General features: G+C 42.1%; 1 protein-coding gene across 2 annotated transcripts in view; it reads left to right on the plus strand.

The window, feature by feature from the left end:
• PARVB (parvin beta) overlaps positions 1 to 22,499 on the plus strand; it is a 58,060-nt gene that overhangs the window by 22,897 nt on the left and 12,664 nt on the right. For both annotated transcript variants that reach the window (XM_039341361.1, XM_039341362.1), the window contains exons 2-9: positions 5,350 to 5,439; positions 7,115 to 7,185; positions 10,184 to 10,286; positions 12,563 to 12,703; positions 16,919 to 17,034; positions 17,839 to 17,897; positions 20,772 to 20,791; positions 22,014 to 22,075. In XM_039341361.1, the coding sequence (XP_039197295.1) occupies positions 5,350 to 5,439; positions 7,115 to 7,185; positions 10,184 to 10,286; positions 12,563 to 12,703; positions 16,919 to 17,034; positions 17,839 to 17,897; positions 20,772 to 20,791; positions 22,014 to 22,075 (662 nt within the window). The remainder of the gene's footprint in view (positions 1 to 5,349; positions 5,440 to 7,114; positions 7,186 to 10,183; positions 10,287 to 12,562; positions 12,704 to 16,918; positions 17,035 to 17,838; positions 17,898 to 20,771; positions 20,792 to 22,013; positions 22,076 to 22,499) is intronic.

The following is a 22,499-nucleotide window of genomic DNA, read 5'->3' on the forward strand; positions in this document are numbered from 1 at the left end:
TTGATTAGTTTCCATCCTTTGCTTCTTCAGGTGCTTTGGAGAATAGATTGACTCCCTTTTCTTTGTGGCAATCATTGAGGTATTGGAACACTGCTATCATGTCACCCCTAGTCCGTCTTTTCATTAAACTAGACATACCCAATTCCAGCAACCGTTCTTTATATGTTTTAGCCTCCAGTCCCCTGATCACCTTTGTTGCTCTTCTCTGCACTCTTTCTAGAGTCTCAACATCTTTTTTACATCTTGGTGATCAAAACTGGATGCAGTATTCCAAGTGTGGCCTTACCAAGGCATTGTAAAATGGTATTAACACTTCACGTGATCTTAATTCTATTCCTCTGTTAATGCAGCCTAGCACTATGTTGGATTTTTTTGGCAGTTGTAGCACATTGCTGACTCATATTTAAGTGATTGTCCAACAGGACTCCAAGATCCCTCTCACAGTTGCTACTATTGAGCAAGGTACCACCTATACTATACCTGTGCATTTGGTTTTTCTTCCCTAAATGTAGAACCTTACTTTTTTCATCATTGAAATTTCATTTTGTTAGATGTGGTGAAGTGGTGAAGACAAATTAGCTTTTATTTCTTCACTAGGTATCCTGCTCTTCTTAAGAATCCCAGGATGTTTGACAGGGTTAAAAGGACCAAAATCTGCTGGTAGGAAATCTGATACATAATCCCTAGAGCAGTGGTTCTCAACCTTTTTAATGCCACGACCCCCAACCGGTCGTAAGTTGAGGATTAAACCGGACGTAAGTTGAGGACTAAACCGGTCGTAAATCAAGGACTACCCAACCGGTTGTAAGTCGCCGGCCGAGGCGTAGCTGGCAAGCGGCAGAGACGGAGCAGGCCGACTATCAGCTGGGCCACCAGCTGGCCCAGCCCAAGGGAGGTAAGGCACCCGCCAGAAAAGGAGAAAAAAATGGCGGACAGCCTTGCTTGGCGACCCCCATGAAATGGTCGATCGACCCCAAATGGGGTCACGACTCATAGGTTGAGAACCGCTGCCCTAGAGATTAATGGATCAAGATGGTCTCATTATGAGTTGTCACCGGAACCCCACTGGCTTTGCATGCCCTTCTATCAATTCCTGAAGATACCAGCAGGAATTTTTCATACGTGCCATGCACGGACAGTCTTGTAACCCTCTTTGTGATCTTAAGCTCAGCTTGAGGCCCTGAGAAATGCCAGTTGCCTTTTGTAGGAATGCCCCCCCAACTGTGACATATTTTCCTTTTTCCCTGGGGTATCGTGTTTTGATGGGTCCGGTATCGTCCATTGTCGTGGGCATTTGATGAGCAATGGGTTAATCTTCTCCAAAGATTGAGAGCCAGGAGTCCTGTTCACACTCAGAGAAAATGGCAGCTATTTAGCTCCTGTGTAAAGCATCCATTCTTCTTGAATTTCACTCAGTCTTGCCAGGGTATCTTCTTTTACACCCCTCGCCTCTGCTGGGATTTGCCACTGCTTCTGGAGTCACTGTGACCAAATCAATCCAAGTTTGCTGGTCAGTTTCTACCCTTTGGACTGGCAACTCTGCCTTTCGGAAGAAGGCAACCTTAATGCTACCGGATGCTAGTATGGCACCTCGGCTTTGTTAAAAAAAAGTAAGAAAACAGGAGGTAGGAAAAGATATGAGTGAATGTTAGCTGCACGAGAGAGATCTTGAAGATATCCAGGCCTTTCTCTGCTAGCATAAGGCCTGGTCTTTGCCATGCTAGGCAGATGTGCAAATGGCTTGTGAGGAGAAAGCATACTTGCATTTCTCTGCCTCCCCCACCTCTCCCAACTCACTCTAGGACAGTAACAAGAAGAGAATAGTTGTGTTGTGATTTATTTTTAGTTCCACATTCTTGATTCGGCTTCCGAGCATGGAGATTGCATTGGGAAATACTGGGTGCTGCTGTTTACATCATGCAGAGACAACAATTGGCTGAAAATGGATCATTATAAGAGATGTTGATTATCGTTTGAAGTGATACAATGATGCACTGTTATAGTACCGCAATATGGATTAGGGTCAGCTGTTTTTAAGTTGTAACTGGAGCTGTGCAATTTGGATTCCAAGAAAGTGCAGAAAATCTTATCACTGTTTTTTACCTGCAAAATTTATTTATTTATTTATTTTATTTATTTATTTTTAAAATTTATAAACTGCCCCACTCCCGCAGGACTCTGGGCGGCTAACAATAAAAACACCATAAAACATGACAAAACAAACAGTACAATAACAGTCATCCAGGGGTCAGATTTTATAAACCCCAGGCCTGCCGGAAAAGCCAGTTCTTAAGCAGCTTACGGAAAACCAACAGGGTGGGAGCGGTCCTAATCTCCGGGGGGAGCTGGTTCCAAGATGTGGGCGCCATCACAGAGAAAGACCTCCTCCGCGGCCCCGCCAAATGGCACTGCTTGGCTGATGGGACCTGAAGGATGCTTTAATGCATTAATGGCAACTGAGTTTTTTTGTAATATCAGGTCATTCAATTATCTTGCACTACAGTTCCTATTATCCTCCTCTCACATGGCTAGTGGCTGTGCAGGGTATGATATTACAGTCTAAATCAGTGGTTCTCAACCTTTTTAATGCCGCGACCCCCAACCGGTCGTAAGTCGAGGACTACTCAACCGGTCGTAAGTCAAGGACTACCCAACCGGTCGTAAGTTGAGGACTACCCAACTGATCGTAAGTCGAGGACTTTCCCTGCCCGGGAGCGCCGCGCATGCGTGGTGCCGCCCCCTGCGCCGGCCGAGGTGTAGCTGGCAAGGGGCAGCGACGGTGTAGGGCGACCACTGGCTTGGGCCACCAGCTGGCCCAGCCCAAGGGTGGTAAGGCACCCGTCGGGCCCCATGCGCGCCAGCAATCCTCCCTGCGCCCGCCGGCCTCCCACCTCCCACCCCTGGCCCCTTACATTTTTAGTAGTTGCTCAGCAGGGAAGGGTGGAAGCTTCCAGACAGCTCGCCTTCGCTGCAGACAACTTGCAGCGCCGTTTGCAGAATGGGACTTTTGGCGGGCTCAGCAGGGCAGAGACAGCCTGGACAATTCCTATTGGCTTTTGAAAGCCAATAGAATTAGACTCTATTCAAGAGAGTCTATTCTATTGGCTTTCAAAAGCCAATAGAATAAAAGGGAGTAGCACAGCTAAGGAAAAGGGGGGAAAAATGGCGGACTGCATTGTTTGGCGACCCCCGTGAAATGGTCGTTCGACCCCAAATGGGGTCCCGACCCACAGGTTGAGAACCGCTGCCCTAAATCAATATTTCTCAACCTGGGCGACTTTAAGAGGTGTGGACTTCAACTCCTAGAATTCCCCAGCCCAGGGAATTCTGGGAGTTGAAGTCCACACCTGTTAAAGTTGTCAAGGCTGAGAAACTCTAGCCTAGCTTATTTGAAGGGTGGTGCTAGGCTGGAGAAGGTGTCTACAGAACGAATTAAGCCTACGTAATCATAATTGGTTGGAAAGGAAATCCTTGGTAAGTACTACCGTAAAACTGGGAAGATAAAACAGGGGTACCTGGGTTGAGGTAGGGGATTCAAAAAATCAGGAAGGCACTGCCACTGTGTGATGTAAGTTTCACCTCTTTTTTTGCATGCATTGTGGCCAAAACGCTGCCTTTTTTCGATCTCCCTTCCACCAAAGGATGCCTCTGATGTAGAATCCAGACAGAGAGCAAAGCCAATGATGCAGAGAAGTGACTCTTTCTGAAGAAAACAGTTGAGGATAGCCTGGAGGTGACAGGGCTGGAGTCAAAAGGATCCAAGCAGGATGGAAAACAGTCCACCTTTGTTCTGGTGTTTTCAGTTTTTGTGAGTTGGCCTCCTTCAGTGCAGTTTTATTGTCTGGAACGCAATAGTTGCTGCTTTAGCAAAGACAAAAAGGTCCATTTTATTCAAGGCCTCTGGTTTTTATTTAATCTGGCATCTGTTTTAAGGCTGAGTAAGTTGAAAAGCCGATGCAACCAACTGGATTGACTCCATTGGTCTCTGTCTTATTCTTGAAGAATCCAGAAATGCTTCATATCCAGCTCCCAGTTTGAAACTGGCTCACGTTTTGAAGAGTCATTCAAAAACCTGCTGTTCAATCATTGGATACTAATTTCTGGGAGACTTTTCTTTAGCATTTACAGCATGGCTGCTCCACTTCTGTTTTACTAATTACAATTCTCAATCATTTAGCATTTGAGACTCTTATATTGTTAATAGTCTTTTGCTCTTAAAATTGATTGAGTAGCAAAATAAAAGACTATGCTGTGGCTTATTCAGAGTAGAATAGGAAAGAGTAGAGTAGGATAGGATAGGATAGGATAGGATAGACCAGACCTTGGAGGTCTTCTAATCCAACCCTTGTTCAAATGGTTGTTCAATCTCTTCTTAAAAACTTCCAGTATTGGAGCACACACAACCTCTGGAGGCAAGTTGTTCCACTGATTAATTGTTCTAACTGTCAGGAAATTTCTTCTTAGTTCTTCCATTGTGTTTCAGTAAAAACAGAGGAAGATACATGAAATTAAAACAAATATTGTTTTAATAACTTGGAGGAATAAAGCAGACTGCTTAATATACCTACCACTTTCATATGCTGCTCACTTACATGCTTAGTTTGTAGATTAAATTTTGCTCTTGTTTTATAGTTATAAAGATACTAAGAATTTTATGTGACTTGGAAGTAGCATGATTATTTAGTATCCTATGACTATCACTGAGTGTTGTATCTGATGATTTATGATGATTGTATTTTATGTTTATGATCATGATTTATCACTAGTTACTTGTATGTACGTTGAGAGCTTATGTACCAGAGACAAATTCCTTGTGTGTCCAATCACACTTGGCCAATAAAGAATTCTGTTCTATTCTAGAAATGTTCAGTTCTCTCCAACAAATGAGAGCATAATGATTTACGTTTGATTTACCTCTCCAATATATCATCTGAATTAATTACAGTCACTTGAGGAAGAATGAAAGGAGGTAAAATAAAAATGGAAAAGACTCTTCAAAAATTTCAGATCGTGGAATAGTTATGGACAGGGCTTTTTTTGTCATAGAACGCCCAGAACGGAGTTCCGGCACCTTTTTTGGATGGAACCTTGTAGGGTAGGCAAGGTGGGTTGTATGATATGTGTGAGTTCCAGCACCTTTTTTTTTTTTTTTTTTTTTACAAAAAAAGCACTGGTTATGGAGTACGGCTACCCTAAAAGGGGGGGTGTTTAGCATAACTTTAGGCAGCCCATTCAATCCAAGCAAAGAAAAATACAATCTATAATAAAGCATTTGGCTCCTGGTAGAAGTGAATCAAATTTTAAGCTATATACCATTATGAAATATTTTGGGCCTCTCCGTTCTTTCAGTGTCTGATTTGCAAGAAGAAGGAAAAAATGCTATCAATGCACCGATGTCTCCTGCTACAACTGATCTTCATCCAGAAGATACATTACTGGGTATGTATGAATGCAACATCACAGACTTGTGATGTGAACAAAAGAGTTTTGTTTTCTGTGTGGCTGATTGGAAAGGACCGATGATATGATGCTCCAGGATCCTCTCTCTAGCTGAAATGTTGTTAAACAACATGAGATTTCTGAAGTAAAATTAACAGTTCATTAATAGAAGAACTGATGTATCCATATGCTTTCCCCCCCACACATGCAATCCAAAATTATTTTTTTATTGCTGACATTACCCAGATCTGGAACAAAGATCATCTAAATTAGAGCTAGCCAAAGTTGAAATTATTTTCAAAATGTGTGAGTTTTGCACAACTTCCTTTGGATTTAGATTAAGTACTTTCTGAGCCATACCCTGATACGAGTCTAATCCAGTAATTAATTCTGAGTAAAAATACAAGCTAGTATCTATTATAGAAGTATGACTGGAGAAAGAGGATGAATTTTTATTCTCTCTTTGCTTCCTCCCTGTTTGAGAACTACAAAGGTCAAGTCTTCTGCAAGCAACCCAATGTTACATACCACAGGATCTGAAAGCCCAGTTCACCAACATGTCCTGTTCACCAACACAATGTAACCCTTCATGCAGTGCCTTTTTCAATCAATCAATTAGAATAGAGCTGGAAGGGACCTTAGAGGTACAATCCCCTGCTCAAGGAGGAGACCTTATACCAGACATATCAAACACAAGGCCTGGGGGCCAGATGCGGCCCGTGAAGTGGTTTCATGTGGCCCGCGAAGCCATCCTGGAAACAGTGAGGGAACGGCCCCCGCTGCCCTGGCCCAGGCCGGCCGGGAGCCAATGTACAATTTTGTGGTTGCCATCTATGCTGAAACGCATTCAGTCTTAGCTCCACAAGGCCGTCCAGAAACAGCGAGGAACCAGCCCCTGCTGTGTCGGCCCCGCCCCCTGGGTGCATGCTGGGGAAGTGTCACCCTTTGTGAGGAATGAAGAAATGGACCATGCCTTGGCGCTTGCCCCGTCCCACCCCCTTTTGCCAGAGACCCTCAGATCTGTCCCACTCCTGCCCAGGCCCCCACAGGTACCTTTGACGCGAATGATGTAGAGCTGGCCACACCCACCCAGTAGGCCACACCTACTCCATCCATGCCCACCCAGTAGGCCGCACACCCCCACCCCCTCGAGGGCAACCACAGTGCTGATGCGGCCCTCAATGAAATTGAGTTTGACACCCCTGCCCTATACCATTTCAGACAGGTGGCTATCCAGTCTTTTCTTTAAAAACCTCCAGTGATGAAGCACCTACAACTTCTGAAGAGGAAGCTGTTTTACTGATTAATTGTTCTGTTGTTCCGTTAGGAAGTTTCTCCTTAATTCCAGGTTACTTCTCTCCTTGATTGGTTTCCATTCATTGTTTCTTGTCCTACCTTCAGATGTTTTGGAGAATAGGTTGACCCCCTCTTCTTTGTGGCAGCTCCTCAAATACTGGAATACTGCAGTCAATGTTCATCCCATGTCCTTCTTTTCTCTGGACTATCCATACCCAATTAAGATAATTGGATTCCTTTTCAGGTTGATGAGATAACTAGTTTTTGCCATTTATAAATCAGATGGCAGCTGATGTCTTTTAATAGCAATTTCTGAAACAACGTGCTTGTGCTTGTGCCATGATGGCTTTAACGAAGAGCTTCTTTTTGAAATTGCCAGAGGAAAATGAAGAACGTACCATGATAGATCCCACTTCAAAGGAGGATGCCAAGTTTAAAGAACTTATCAAGGTGAGGAATGCTTCAACGCAGAGGTTTGCCTTTCTTTGATGTAGTTTACCTTAAAATGAAAGTGTTTTGATTTTGCATTTCTGGTAGCTGGTAGTACAGGAAAATGACTGCTAGAAAATGTCTCCCTAGAAAACACATTTGGAGAAACTATCACAGGAGAAGCCACTATAAAGTAATAAATTTTAGGCAGTAAATCCACTGTATTTCGTGTCCACATTTTTATTTAAGAAGGAAGCTTAGTACGATACATTAAAAAGAAAAAAGAAAAATCATGACCGTGCCTTAAAGAATGAACAATAGGACTAAAATCCGACAGGCAAGAAATCCTTGATTCAAAAACGTAAGTTAAAAATATTATCTGATTTGGCATGTTAGTATTTTCAGAAATGCCACCTTTATTATTTCTCCATCCTTCTCTTAATATTGGGAAGAGATGAGATGTGGTAGATCTCCTCCTGTATTTATTTGTGGAGAGATTTAGGAAATTGAATTGTGGTTGAAGGCATACTACATTATGTTTATTGTGCCAATGTTGGAAATATTGTACTTTCTTCTCTGTTGATTTACAGAGCAAGTTGTAGGTTGGTGTATTGCAGAGGAAATCTCACTTGGTTGGGGGGGCAGCCCAGCAAGAAAATCTTATGCATACAGAATGCTGAGTGGGGAAATACTGGACATATCAAGTAGATAGATGTTTGGATGAAAAATGCCGTAAAAAATGATAGCCATCTTCCGGGATGACAACGATATGTTTTGCTAGTCAGTCCAGGAAAATGGATTGAAGGTTTAACAACCACGGTGTCCACAGGATGTGATCAAAATCTGCAAGATTGTGGATGTGAAATCCTATTTGAAGCCTCACTTTTTTTGTACCAAGAGGCAGAGCTTTAGTTGTGAAGCTGCACCCACCCCCTTGCAAAACACCTGCCACCTGGGCACCCCTACTTAAGCACATCAGCGTTCGGTCCACCTTTAGATTACTCTGTACATTCCTTGATAGAATTCCTTTTGTGAAGAAGCATCACTCAAATAATTGTCAACTGACCCATCACAAGACCCTCACTTGACACACCCACACCTCAAGCCCTTATAAACAGAAGAACACCAAAACTGACATCCTCTAAACTCCACTGAAGATGTTTCCTAGCCTGGTAACAAGATGTTCAGAAACCAACCCACCAGCTCAGAGAATGAACCTTCATCCTCAATAATTGTCATTTTACTTATTTATTTATTAAATTTATGTGCCACCCGTCTTCTCCAAAGATGATTGTGGATGGCTTACAAACATTAAAAGTACTACACATTAAAATAATAAAGAAAAAATAATAGTAATAAATAAAAAGATGCGGGGAAGGGGAAGAGGAACATGAAGCATATGAGGAGATATCTCAATAAATTTCAATATTTCAGGATGTTTTTTTTTCTTAAAATTTATATATGATAAAAATGCAGTTTCATTTCAAATATAAAGTCCATTTTTTCACTGTAATATGTATAACTTTCCAGTACTTTACACCTCTACCACATATGATAAAATCTTGCTTTTGTTTATGACATTTCCAGCAATTACTGTATGATTTTCTCTCTAGATATTATTATTGATGAATTTATATACCATCTGTAGAACATTTTTGAAATTTTCTACTAAGTTGTAACTTGGCATAAGTGGTACAGATTTAGTCCATAATTTTTCCCATTGTTACCATTCTTAAAGTGCACAAAACCTTTTAAAATTTTATTATTTGCAAAAATAAAAATAAGGATTTATATCAATATTAATCATACATAGGCTGTTTAGTTAGTGCTATTTACTGTATTTATATCAGTATTATGTAATTTATCAGTCTAGATTAATTAGTCTGACTTTATGAGACAATTAAACAATAAAAGGTTAAATATACAAAATAATATAAACACATCAAATTTCTAAATAGTTTTGTGGCTATTAAAAGCAATACAGGTAGTCCTCAACTGCAATTGAGCCTAACATTGCTGTTGTTAAGTGAGACATTTGTTAAGTGAGCTTTGCCCCATTTTATGATCTTTCTTGCCACAGTTGTTAAGTGAATCACTACAGTTGTTAAGTTAGTAACCCGGTTGTTAAGTGAATCTGGCTTCCCCATTGACTTAGCTTGTCAGAAAGTCACAAAAGAGGATCCCATGAACTTGGGACACAGCAACGGTCATAAATATGAATCAGTTGCCAAGCATCTGAATTTTGATCACGTGTTCATGGGGATGCTATAAAGGTTGTAAGTCTGAAAAATGGTCATAAATCACTTTTTTTCCCAATGCCAATGTAACTGAACAGTCATTAAATGAACTGTTGTAACTTGAAGGCTATCTATATTCAGTTGCTTTCCTCACAGTATTATTTAGATCAGTGGTTCTTAACCTTTTTGAACGAATCGCCCCCTTGAGCCAATGAGGAAGTTGTCATCGCCCCCCTCCCCCAACATAACCTCTCAATCACAATATAGGAAATAATTCTTCAATTTATACAAACACTTTTTTTGTTTTCTTTAAAATTGTCATCAGGCAGCACATATCGATGCAAATAATTTATTTCCAGTCTTTTCCCCATATCTCCCATATTCTGGCCAATGGCGTGCCACTGTATGGGTAGAGGCTGCTACGCAATGCGCATGAAGATAAGCGATGCGTATTCACATATGTACGGCGTTCTGTACTGAAGCTAGCTGGAGGAACATTTGAAAACACAATTCAATCCACTAATAGCGAGCGATCTGATGTTTTTGTATGGCAGATACAAAGCGATTCATTGTACGAAAAAGTCTCAAAAGTGTCCCCCAAACTTCTCGCTCCATCGCCCTCATATCGCCCCCTTTATGTTCCTTCGCCCCCATGTCACCCCTTTTTGTTCCATTGCCCCCCTGAAAAATGAAATCGCCCCCTGGGGGGTAATATCATCCAGGTTAAGAACCACTGATTTAGATGACTTGAATAATTTCTTTCCTCTTTCATCATTATCCAGGTCTTGATTGACTGGATAAATGACGTCCTGGTTGAAGAAAGGATAATTGTCAAACAGCTTGAAGAAGATGTCTATGATGGGCAAGTGCTACAGAAATTGCTAGGTGAGGTATTATGTGTGAAAATGGTGGATAAGGAGTTGGCCTGGATAAAGCAAAGTCAGGGTTAAATTTTGACATGTTCCTGTATGAAATGGCCTTTGGCAATGATCATGTCGAATCCAAGCTTCTTCACTAGACTTGAAAGTGATCCTATGCTGAGGTCCTTGAAGGAGGGGCAGGGACTTGGCAAACAAGCTTAGTCATTTATTAGCTCCTTTTAAGGCAATGAGACCACATCAGTGAACGACTAACCATATTAGCTCAGGGACTGGTTATTTTACTTTCCTCTACATATATCTTATGGCAAATATTTATGTGAAAATCAGCACAAATGTCCACTTAAAGCAAACCATAAAGTCGAGAGACTTTGTTCTGGAAAGATTTAAGCTTTTGTAATGTGTGGAATATTCTCAAGAATGAAGCTATGTAGGAAGATAAAGGCACAAAGTGGTTCTTGAAATGAGATGGTTCCCATGTGAACTGGATGGGGTGATGGCACTCAAGTGTAAAAGTAGCAGAAGGTGTGCAAAGAGACAGAAGAGAACCAAGTTGGCATTGGATAAATCTTGTTGGAGGAGAATTGTAGTTTATTTACTTATTTAGCGTATGGCATATCATATATTGAGTAGCAATATATATTAACATTTCACCTAGATTAGTAAAACAATATAAATGTTTAAAAGATCTATGTTCAAATACCAATGTCTAGGCCAGGGGTAGGCAACCTTGGCTCTTTTATGACTCGTGGATTTCAACTTCAGCTGGTCTAGGCCATTTGACCATTGAAGCGCAGCATTGTTTATCAATCGGATACTGGACCGATATATGCCCTCAGCTTACATCCAGTCACAATGTGATCTACAGTTTGACGTGAGACCCTACAGTCACACTGGGAGAGGATACAATGCCCCATTTATACAGAAAGTCCCAGCAGATGCCGTGCAAAGTGTGACTCCTCTTCAGGATTGCCCATTGCTGACATGGTAGTTCAAAGGCACCTTTGTGTGGAGTCACTTATATGTCTTCCTGTATCTGGCATTCAGCAACCCATTTGATTTCTATTGGGAATCGATGTTAACGTTGTTGGGCAGATGTTGTGCAAGTGGGGGATTCCTGGATTTGAGTCTTCCAGTTGATAAATGAGAAAGGTTGGCAGTGACTTGTTCCTAATTTTTCTGTATTCTTTCATTAGTGCATCTTGCCTTCGTAAAACTGGCAGTGATATATAGCTCAGAATAGGAAGCCAGCAAATTGGAGTGGTTTTAATACACCCGTTTATAATCCTCATGATGTCAATGATTCTGGCGTCTAAGTTACCAATATGCCAGCTGCTGTTACGCCATGCAGGGGCACAGTATTCTGCTGTGGAGTAGATCAACCCTAAGGCTGGTGACCTGAAGGTGGCAGCTGAAGCAGCCCATTTAGTTCCACATTATTTCTGGACTATGTTGTTCCTAGTGTTGATTTTTGCTGCTGTATTCTCTGGGTCATCTTATAGGAGAGAGTCCAGTGCGCTATTACTCCAGTGTACTTTAGATGGGGATTATAGGGGAGTACAGTACGTCGTTTTTTAAAGTAATCTTTTGGGGCTTCATATGCTAGTTTGTTGTTAAAGTGGAAGCATGTAGTTATGTTTTGTTGGTGCTAGAAGTGAACCTCCAGACAGTGAATAATTTTCCTAAGATTTTAAAACCCTTGGACAGGACTTGCCTGCCACCTCCAAGTGTTTTTCCTGTACCGCTGGCCAAATCATCAGGGTATCAAAATTTGTATATATATAAGTTGACTAGTGTAGGTGTCATTACAGATTCACTTTGTGAATCATCACATAATGGAAAGTACCATGCCTTGTGAATGTCCTTACTTGCATAATTCAAACTAATACAGACTGCTCAGTGCTTGAATGTTAGCAAATGAAGCTCTTATTTCAAAAACTTAAATAATAACATTTGCAAATGTACATCTGTTTCTAGGTGTCCTAACTTTCCTCTATAGCAATCACAATTGGGACCTGGAACTCTGTCGCTTTGTGAAACGGTCACTAATAAACTGTGCTTGTGACTGTGGTTACAGTTTGACTTCAGGTTTCCTTTGGTTTTATCTCCCTGGGAAGGTTGCAAATGTGAGGATTGACTGCGTGGTTGCTTTCTCCTCACTGTCATAACTGCGAGTGGTCAATAAATGAGGACTGCCTGTAGGGCCAAAGTTGTTGCAAAGGCCTTCGTAAAGACTCCTGCCTTCCCTGAACAATCTTCTGCTTATCTGTGTTTTCAATCTAGAAAAGCTAGCTGGTCGTAAACTAAATGTGGCTGAAGTGACACAGTCTGAAATTGGACAGAAACAGAAATTGCAGACTGTACTGGAGGCTGTCTATGATTTACTTCGACCCCACGGCTGGACGATCAAATGGAGTGTAGACCGTAAGCATCGGGCTTTGAAAAGCATAATGGATTGTTTTCCACTCTGGAGGTCCCAGGGAGTAAAAGATAACCCCAAAGAGCGCTGAAGCACTATTGCTGGCAATATCTCAATGTTTCAAGATTTAAATAGGGGGATCCATCTCTTACCTTTATTTCATTCAGTGTTAAGGAAAGCATATGAAAGCTGTGTTGTACAATTAATATGGATTAGATAAAGTTGTTGTATTTGCATATTTTTAGCATGGCTCTGTGCTGCCCATCACTGGTAAAAAAAAATAGGGCGTTCACCAGGATAGTAGGATACCTCCTTTTTAGTCACTCAGATTAAAATGGGGCAGTCATAATTTTGATTCCAAATTTCATCTATACCTTACAGCAGGGGTCCCCAATCTCTGAGTAGTGGCCCATTACTTGGCTGTGGCCTATTCCGAATCAGGCTGCGGGAGAGGCGGACCAGCGTGCATGTGCGCACGCTGCTCCACTCATGCAAGTGGCAGGCTGGCACGTGGGTGTGTGCGCTGTCCCACTGGTTGTGTGGTCCAGTTCCCCTCTCTCCCTTCCCAGCCGGACTGCCAAGCTGCACAGGTTGGGGACTGCTGCTTTACAGCATACCTTAGTCAGAAAAGCTACAAGCATGCTTTAAAAAAAATTAAATATGTTTTTTCTCGGGATCATGTCAGCTACAAAGAGTTTCTGTTCAAGCCTAAGAAATACTTTAATGGGATCTTGAGAGATGGCACATGTAGAGGAGGAAAAAAATAGCAAAATTTGCCAAATGGCAGTGCAGAGTCATGATCGAAGCCACACCCATTTTGCCTGCAGATACAAAAGGGGTGGGACTTTGTGCTACCTGCCATTTTCCAGAATTTGACATGCACCCCACTTACACCTAAACTTCTGTATGCTGCAAATCACATTCACCTGTGACTGCATTTTGGGCGCTCAGCAACTTGATCACATATAGGCTGTTTGTAGCATCCCACAGTCATGTGACCATGATTTACAAATGGTTTGGCAGAAAAAAAAGACACTTCCCGTTTCTAGCAAAAACACCTCATTGTGAATAACATAGCTTAAAAACTCCAGTCTTATTTATTTATTTATTAATAAAATTTATATGCCGCCCAATCCCTAGGGACTCAGGGCGGCGTACAAAATTAAAACAATAAATATAACAATAAAAATAAGTGCATTCATACAGCATGTCCCAATCGTATCCCGGCCCTCCCGGGGACATCAACCCCAGGCCTGCAGGAACGGGAGAGTTTTAATGGCTTTCTTAAAGGCTGGCAAGGTGGGAGTAGTTCGAATCTCTGGGGGAAGTTGATTTCACCACGTCGGAGCCACCACAGAAAAGGTCCTTCCCCGAGGGCCCGCCAGCCGACATCTGGCCGATGGGACCTGAAGGAGGCCCAATCTGTGAGACCTCACCGGTCTCTGGGAACTATGCGGCAGTATGCGGTCCTGTAAGTAACCTGGTCCTAAGCCATGAAGGGCTTTAAAAGTAATAACCAACACCTTGAATTGTGTCTGGAGACCCACAGGAAGCCAGTGCAGCTCACGGAGGATAGGTGACACGTGGGTGTACCTTAGCTTTACGATTGTGGCACTCACTTAATGATCATTGCAGAAAAGGTCATAAATTTGGGTCAGTCATGTGATGACCTGCTTTAAGTGTCGATGATGATCAACTTAGGACCATAATTCTTGGGCTGAATTATAATTAGTCAAAAATTACCTGTAATAAAGTTTTTAGACCCATTTACTGGCATAAATGGACTCCTTTTTTTGTCTGCATTCTTTATGAGTGTTTTCCAGGTTATTCTTGAAAGAGGGTCTGGATTTACTGCATTGGAATGAGAATGACAAATAGATCTGAGTGCTTTGTTGTTTTAAATTCATCCAGATCTTTTAACAGGCAATGGATATAAAAAAAAAAAAACCTGAGAAAGTGCAAACGTTTAGAACATCTCATCACATGTGACCTGGCCAGCTTTCCTAATCTGCAGAGCTCCCCTTATGCCCACAGTAGCAAAAATAAATATTAGCATGCTTCTGCCACTGATCTGATACAACTTGGCTTTATGCCATTGCAGCTACTGGAAACCTCTGACTGTCTGTATCTCAGAATAGCACCTGCATTGGCGAAAGAGTGGGAAGGGGTGCTACTGCCTTGTCCTACCGCAAATTATCTAGAAGAAAGGACACTGAGCTTGGACCATCTGGTTCTTGGAGTTCATGTGATATTTAATGGGAAAGCCAACTGATTCACAACACTCATGAACTTTCACGGAAGCATTCCTATTCAGAGGCAGGCTGTCTTATGCAGTGGCACAAAGGCTGAGATCTTGGCAATGTGTCCTTTGCTGTCAATTTTATTCCCAAGCAGTTGGCTAAGGGAAGCACTTGGGATAGGCAACTGGAGCCCACTTCTTGCCAGCTCAATATTACGCATTTATCTGGAAGCCAGTGTCACTGAGTTCCATAGAGTAGAGTTTCCAACTTTGACAACAAAAGTTGTGAGTTTCCAACCTTGGTAACTTTAACTTGCTTCGAAACAAGATGGGCAGCAAATACATTTAATAAACAACTCCCCCCCCCTCCAAATTCCCCAGCCAGCATCCTGTGAGTTGAAGTCCACACATCTTAACGCTGCTGAGGTTGGGAAACCCTGCAATAGGGTTTTGCAGAAAGGGTCGCCATCCTAGTTTCTGTTTTTTTTCTTTGGTCCTGTTGGGCTGCCTTCTCATGTTCAAAGTAGTCATCAGCCCCAGATGGCGGAGGCTGGGCGTGTGCGCCCCACGGCCAAATTTGAAAGACACCTTCGTAGGGAGTTGGGTTGCCTTGAAGAAATGGGCTTGGCTGTGGCCAGGGAGCAGCAGGAGAAAGGAGATCCAAAAGGAGAGATGGAAGAGGCAGAATGAGGCATCTCTTTCCCCTTCCCAAATTTGGGCCAAAATGAAAAAAACCCGCAGGTTTATGGTTTTGACATAAGGTCTGAACGAATAAAGCTCCTTCCAATTAGACGGCATCAGCAAGGGTGGGAGGACCCCACAGGTTGTGATAAAAGAGAGGCTTTCTAAAGATTTTTCTGGATTTACTTTTGGATATGACAATTGCAGTGAAATGATTATATCAGACATGTCAAACACAAGGCCCGGGGGCCGGATGCGGCCCGCGAAGTGGTTTCATGTGGCCCGCGAAGGCAACCTGGAAACAGTGAAGGAACGGCCCCCGCTGCCTTGGCCCTGGCCCAGGCCAGCTGGGAGCCAATGTACAATTTTGTGGTAGCCATCTATGCTGAAACGCATTCAGTCTTAGCTCCATAAGCCCTCCCCCCCACATGGCCTGAGAGGAACAGTGAGGCTCCTCCAGTGGACCATGCCCTGGCACTTGCCCTGGTCCCACTCCCTTCTGCTAGAGACCCTCAGATCTGTCTCACTCCTGCCCAGGCCCCCACAGGCACCCTTGACGCGAATGATGTAGAGCTGGCCACGCCCACCCAGTAGGCCACACCCATACCATCCACGCCCACCCAGTAGGCCGCACCCACCCTGACCACACCCACCCAGCCTCCTGAGGGCAACCGCAATGCTGATGCGGCCCTCAGTGAAATTGAGTTTGACACTCCTGGATTATATGCTCTAAGGGGGAAAGACTCATCTTTACCCACAATGGACAAATGGATGATGAAAATAACAGAACTTGCTGAGATGGTCAGTTGGCAGCTTTTTAAGACATTCTCTAAATTTCATGCTGATTGGAAAACCCTTATTGACTTTTTGCATGATACAGAAAAAAAATGAAAGTATGATGTACATTTTTGATGTTTAGGGAAAAATAGGCATTATAAAAAATGTAATAATGTAATCCTAAGGTAAGAGGTTAATTTACACTTTTATATTTTTTTCTGCACTTTTAGCTTGTTCTTTCCTTATTTGTTTTCCTTTTCTTCTCTCTTTATTCTAATTAATAGTTCTTGTTAGTTTTTATTCTTTTTCTTAAAATGTAGGTAGATAGATGGATGATAGATAGATAGATAGATAGATAGATAGATAGATAGACAGATAGACAGACAGACAGACAGACAGACAGACAGACAGACAGACACAGACAAGCAAGAGTTTCCTGGAGTGGAATTAAATAGGCTCCCATCTAAAGACAGCCCAGCCCATTCAAAACTTGCCTTGATGATTTCTTGGTTTCTTTCTTCAGTGATCCATGGCAAGAACCTGGTGTCCATCCTCCACCTGCTGGTAGCTCTGGCTATGCATTTCCGGGCTACTATTCGGCTCCCTGAACATGTTTCTGTGCAAGTGGTCGTTGTAAAGGTAGGTACCCAAGAAAGATGTTAAGCTTTTCATGCATGTGTAATTAAATTATGTGGTACTGTAAAAAGAAAAAAAATGTAATAAACTCTCACTTCAAATTGATTTGTTTAAAAAAAACACAATTTTTAAAATGTAGACAATGCCAGTAGTGCCCATTGCTATTGGTTTGATCCAGTAGAGCAGGGGTCCCCAACCCCTGGTCTGTGGGCTGGCACTGGGCTGCAGCATGCCAAAAACTGGGCTGCACAAATAAGTGAAACCCCACCCGCAGGATGCAGACAGCACACGAAACTACGTCCCCTCCAGTCCGCGGGAAAACCTCTTGCTCTCCTTTGCCCTTTTTCCTAAGTCAATCTTTTTTGTAACGTGGTGATCAAAACTGGATGCAGTATTCCAGGTGTGGTCTTACTAAGGATTTATAAAGCAGTACTAATATTTCACGTGATTTTGATTCTATGTATATACAACCAGGGACTGGGTTTTTTTGCTGCTGCACACTGCTGGTTCAAGTTTAAGTGATTGTCTCATCTAAAGTTTGTCCAGATGTGGGTGCAATTTTTTTTCATTTTCTTTTTGCTAAAGGCAGGAAAGTGTATCTGGTTAGGTTGTCTCCTGCCTTCAGAGAGGTTTCACACTTTTATTATTTCTATTGGTTTGAGAAAAAGGAGAACTGACCCTTCTCTGATTCTGCTCCTCTAGTTAGCAAAAATATCACACTCACTTTTTTGTAAGGTTTCATTCCCATGCACTTCTTCAGTTAGTTCTTTTAGCTTTTCACTAGCCCTGACTCTGATTTTCTTCCAGAAGCGAGAAGGGTTACTTCAGACGGCCCATGTGACTGAGGAGATCACTACTACAACTGAGTAAGCTCTGTGTTTTTATTGCTGTGTGCACAAAGTTGAGTTGCTTCATTTTGGCTGGCACATAGAATTATTCTTTGGAATCAGATCAGAAAGCCTCACTTTCTTTATCCTCTTATTGGGAGTCTCTCTTTAATAATTGTAATATTTATTGATTTTATTTAGGCAATTCATTTATCCACCCATCTCACAACAGTGGCTCTAAGTGGCTTAAGTAAGCATTAAAAAGCAGACACCCCACTCAGTCCCCCAAACGTTCAATAACACTGATTACCAATACTGATACACCAAAGCAATTACAGTTTAGTCCTCATTCAGCAACCGCATCCTCCAGTGACCATTTGCAGTTATGACAGTGACGAAAAAATAACTTTGCAACCTATTTTCACCTATATCATTTCTTTTCTCCAAAGAGAAAAGGCAGAGCAAAGCTGAAGTAAGATAAGCACAAGCGCTTAGTGACCACTCTTGAGTTGCTGGTCTCAACTGTGGTTGCTAAATGAAGACTACTTGTATATATCGCACATACCAAGGGTCCAAAAAACAACAACAAAAAAAGCATTCCAGGGACAGTAAATAAACAGACTCACTATCCTGACAGTGTTTCTCAACCTTGACAATTTTAAGGCATGTGGACTTCAACTCCCAGAATTCCACAGCCAGCAATGCTGGCTGTGGAATTCTGGGAGCTGAAGTCCACATGCCTTAAAATTGTCAAGGTTGAGAAACACTGTGCAAAGATCTGCCAGCCTTGCTCTTTTCCTCCCTCTCCATGCAGAAGAGAGAGAGCTTACTTCCTGTTGCTCTTTTCCTTGTTCAGTTTCCCTTCTCTCCTTCACGTCTCCCAGAGCTTGTTCTTCCTTTTTTTCCTGGCAGAATTGGGAAGGTTCCCGGGGTGGCACCAGTGGTGGGATTCAAATATGTGAACAACCGGTTCTCTGTGTGGATGCCACTTCCGGAAGTCCATTCTGGGCCTAGGCCAGGGGTAGGCAATCTTGGCTCTTTTATGACTCGTGGACTTCAACCCCCAGAATTCCTGAGCCAGTATGGCTCAGCTTGGAAACCTCTCCCTTTCCCCTCAGCATGGCTGGCTCAGGAATTCTGGAAGTTGAAGTCCACGAGTCATAAAAGAGCCAAGGTTGCCTACCCCTAGCCTAGGCAACAAAACATTAGCTGCCGAAGTGGTGTGGCTGAGTCCCACCACTGGGTGGCACCCTTGAGGTGCTGACTGTGGTGATCTTCTCAGCCAGGTCACCATCATCGATCACTTCCTCTCCTGGGTTGTTTCCTGCAGTCCCTGTCTGCGTGTCACTCAGCAGTCTGGCCTCGCTGGTCATGATCCTCACTACCTCCAAAGTAATTTTTCAAGTTGCAGAGGCTGATGTGGGATGCGGGTTTAAATCCCCTGGTGTGGTATGTCCTGATTTCCCGATGAAGTTGCTAGAAGTTACCCTAAGTCAGGGGTCTTCAAACTTGGCCCTTTTATGACTTGTGGACTTCAACTCCCAGCATTCCTCAGCCAGGCACGCTGGCTGAGGAATTCCAGGAGTTGAAGTCCACAAGTCATAAAAGGGCCAAGTTTGAAGACCCCTGCCCTAAGTAAATAGGCAAAGCAGCTTTAATGCCAAAGGAAAGCTGAGAGGAGCAGTTTAAACACATAAAGGGCTTCTTTGCTGATAGTGAGGTTCCAGGTCTTCCTGTGGGTTCCAGAGCAGCAGGTTGATCCAAAGAAGAGGTCATGAGTTTTCCTGGTGTCTGGGTGCTGCTCTCCTGGATAGCCAAGGTTGATTCCCAAAGCAGTCAGGGAAGAACTTCAATTGGAACCAGTGTTGATGGAAGCTGAAAGGGTGGTTTAAGTATGCAGAAAAGGGCTTTCCTCACAAGTATTGTCCCTTTGTCCTGCTATGAATTCCAGCATGGACTCTTTCTTCTGGCTCCCGTAGCCTATTGCTCCTCTCTTTTGGAGAAGGAACAGATTGTGGTATATATTCTCCTTTTTAGTTGTGTCCTTTCTCCAAAACAAACATACATACATACATACATACATACATACATACATACATACATACATACTGATACAGTATACTGAGCTGATACAGGTAAAAGAAAAGAAAAGAAAGAAGATTTCTTTCTCCCATATTTGGGCTGACAGGGTGTTCATTCAAGGTAAAAATCTCCTCCCCCTGTCTCTTTCCTGATACAGCTGACAAAGTGAGGAGAGCCTGTGGCTTAGAGGTTATAACATCTGCCTAACATGCAGATAGCCCAGGTTCGAATCTCAGAAGAGTAAGTTTGGCTGAAGAGAGTTAAAGGAACTCGAAATAGCTATACCATTCTCTCTTTATTCTTTGTTAGCAACCTAAAAAATACATACATACATATATACATATATTTCCAAGCTCTTTCCTGGTACCTGTCTGGGATGACTCTGGTTTCTGAAATTCCCGATCCTGAACTCTTCCCTTTCAGAGGAAGAAATGGCATGGTGGGGCAAGAAATCTCTCCATCATTGTGAGTGGGAATTCAGGACAGCTCTCTCACCATTCAGGCAGCAAAACAGACCATTTCCTGCCATAAGACATAGAGATTAGAGAGGGTCAGAAATGGATGTCAATGGAAGCAAAAAAAGTCCTTGGAAATTCATACTGTCATTCCATGTTGTGCTGGGGGATGATATATGGGTGGGGGAGTTAAAATTTGTTCTAGAATTTTGTAGAACCAATCAGAGAAAAATGCCCTCGGCAGTGTGGACAGCAATTCTGTCTGGCTTGAAAAACTCTGCAGGCTAGAAACATCATATCAAGAAAAAAAAAAAAACTTAAGAACTATGAACATTTAGAAAGTCATTAACTTTTTGTTTAAACTTCTTGTTTCCAGAATGATGATGGGAAGGTTTGGTAAGTAAAAGATTTTAAACTTGGAAAATAAAAGTATCTCGAGAGCAAGATGCCAAGTGAAATTGTAGCTTAAATAGTGGCTTAAAAACTCTTCAAATTTATTATGATTAACGATATGAAATATTTATCATTATCACCTCTGCATTAAGCATTTTGTGTCTAGGTTGGCTGTAGTTTTGCTCAGTCCAGACCAAGGGTGTTCAAACTTGGCTCTTTTATGTTCTAGTCCCGCCTTAGGCATGAAAGCTAGCTGGGTGACTTTGGACCAGGGGTCTTTAAACATGGCCCTTTTATGACTTGCGGACTTCAACTCCCAGAATTCCTTAGCCAGCATGCCTGGCTGAGGAATTCTGGGAGTTGAAGTCTACAAGTCATAAAAGGGCCAAGTTTGAAGACCCTTGGTCCAGACCTTTGCTGAAGCTGGGGACAAAGTCCTGCTGGTCTTCCCTGTTGCATCCTTCCATTTTCTCTAATTTCTGGGCTTCTCAATCAGCATGCTGGCTGGGGAATTCTATGAGTTGAAATCCACATATCTTAAAATTGGCAAGGTTGAGAAACACTGGATTAAAACTTTGTTCTGCTAATAGTCAAATCCTGATAAAAGTAGGATGCTATGTTGACCCAATAGGAAGATAAGGGTTCCTGGAGTGTGTATGTGTGTGTGTGTGTATCTGTGTAGTTTTGTGCTTTTATGTATGAGAACGGTTTGTGTGTACAAGAGAATGACTGCTATTTGCAATTGTAGAATGAATTACTTTCATAAATGGGATGTTACATTTTACAGGCAGCTAAATTTAACCAGTGGTTGTTGATTCAAGTAGATATTTATTTTCCTGCTGTCTGCTGTTTTGTGGGCCTGTGGCTTCTGACACATATCTATGTCCACATATCTCTCTATACACATTGTACACATATAGAAGTATAGTCTTACTTATAGAGAGATGTACATATTTATAAGGAAGAAAAATCCACGGGATTTGGTTGGGAAACAAGGTAGCATATGATATTTTTGTCTTGTGTTTACTTTTATTTGTTCTTTTAGAAAACAATACCATCTTAAATTTAAAACCATCTTCCTTTTAGATAAATTCATTATGTTTAGTCATGTTTTCATTTTATGCTGTGCTGTATATAAAAATCATTATGTATAATTCTTTCCATTGAATTCTCAGCATTTTAACAGTCAGTTTAATAAAGCGTTTCTTTTTCTCTCCTAAACCAGAACGAGATGCCTTTGACACACTCTTTGACCATGCCCCAGATAAACTAAGTGTGGTAAAAAAGGTAAAAAAAAGTGTTTAAGGAACCACTTCATTACTTTGTTTATTGCTGAATGCTTGCTTCCCTTGGTGCACCGAAAAAGCATCATCAGGGACCAATTTATGCAACTGAATGAAGAACAGGATAGTTAGACTCCTGAGTCCTTGACTTACAACAGTTCATTTAGTGACCATTCCAAGTTACAGCGGCACTGAAAAATGTGACTTAGGACCGTTTTTCACAGTTATGACCTTTGCAGCATCCCCATGAGCATATGATCAAAATTCAGATGCTTGGCAACTGGTTCACATTTATGACCATTGCATAACATCGGCACTGCATAATCGAAGCCAAAAAATGAATTCCCCTCCCCTGGGCACATAGTATCAAAGCACAATTCCCTCCTCCAATTAACAGTCATAAATCACATTCCCCAATTAGCTTGAAG

The sequence above is a fragment of the Crotalus tigris genome, unplaced genomic scaffold (assembly GCF_016545835.1).
Source record: "Crotalus tigris isolate CLP2741 ecotype Arizona unplaced genomic scaffold, ASM1654583v1 scf7180000017764.6130737, whole genome shotgun sequence".
NCBI classification, from domain to species: domain Eukaryota; kingdom Metazoa; phylum Chordata; class Lepidosauria; order Squamata; family Viperidae; genus Crotalus; species Crotalus tigris.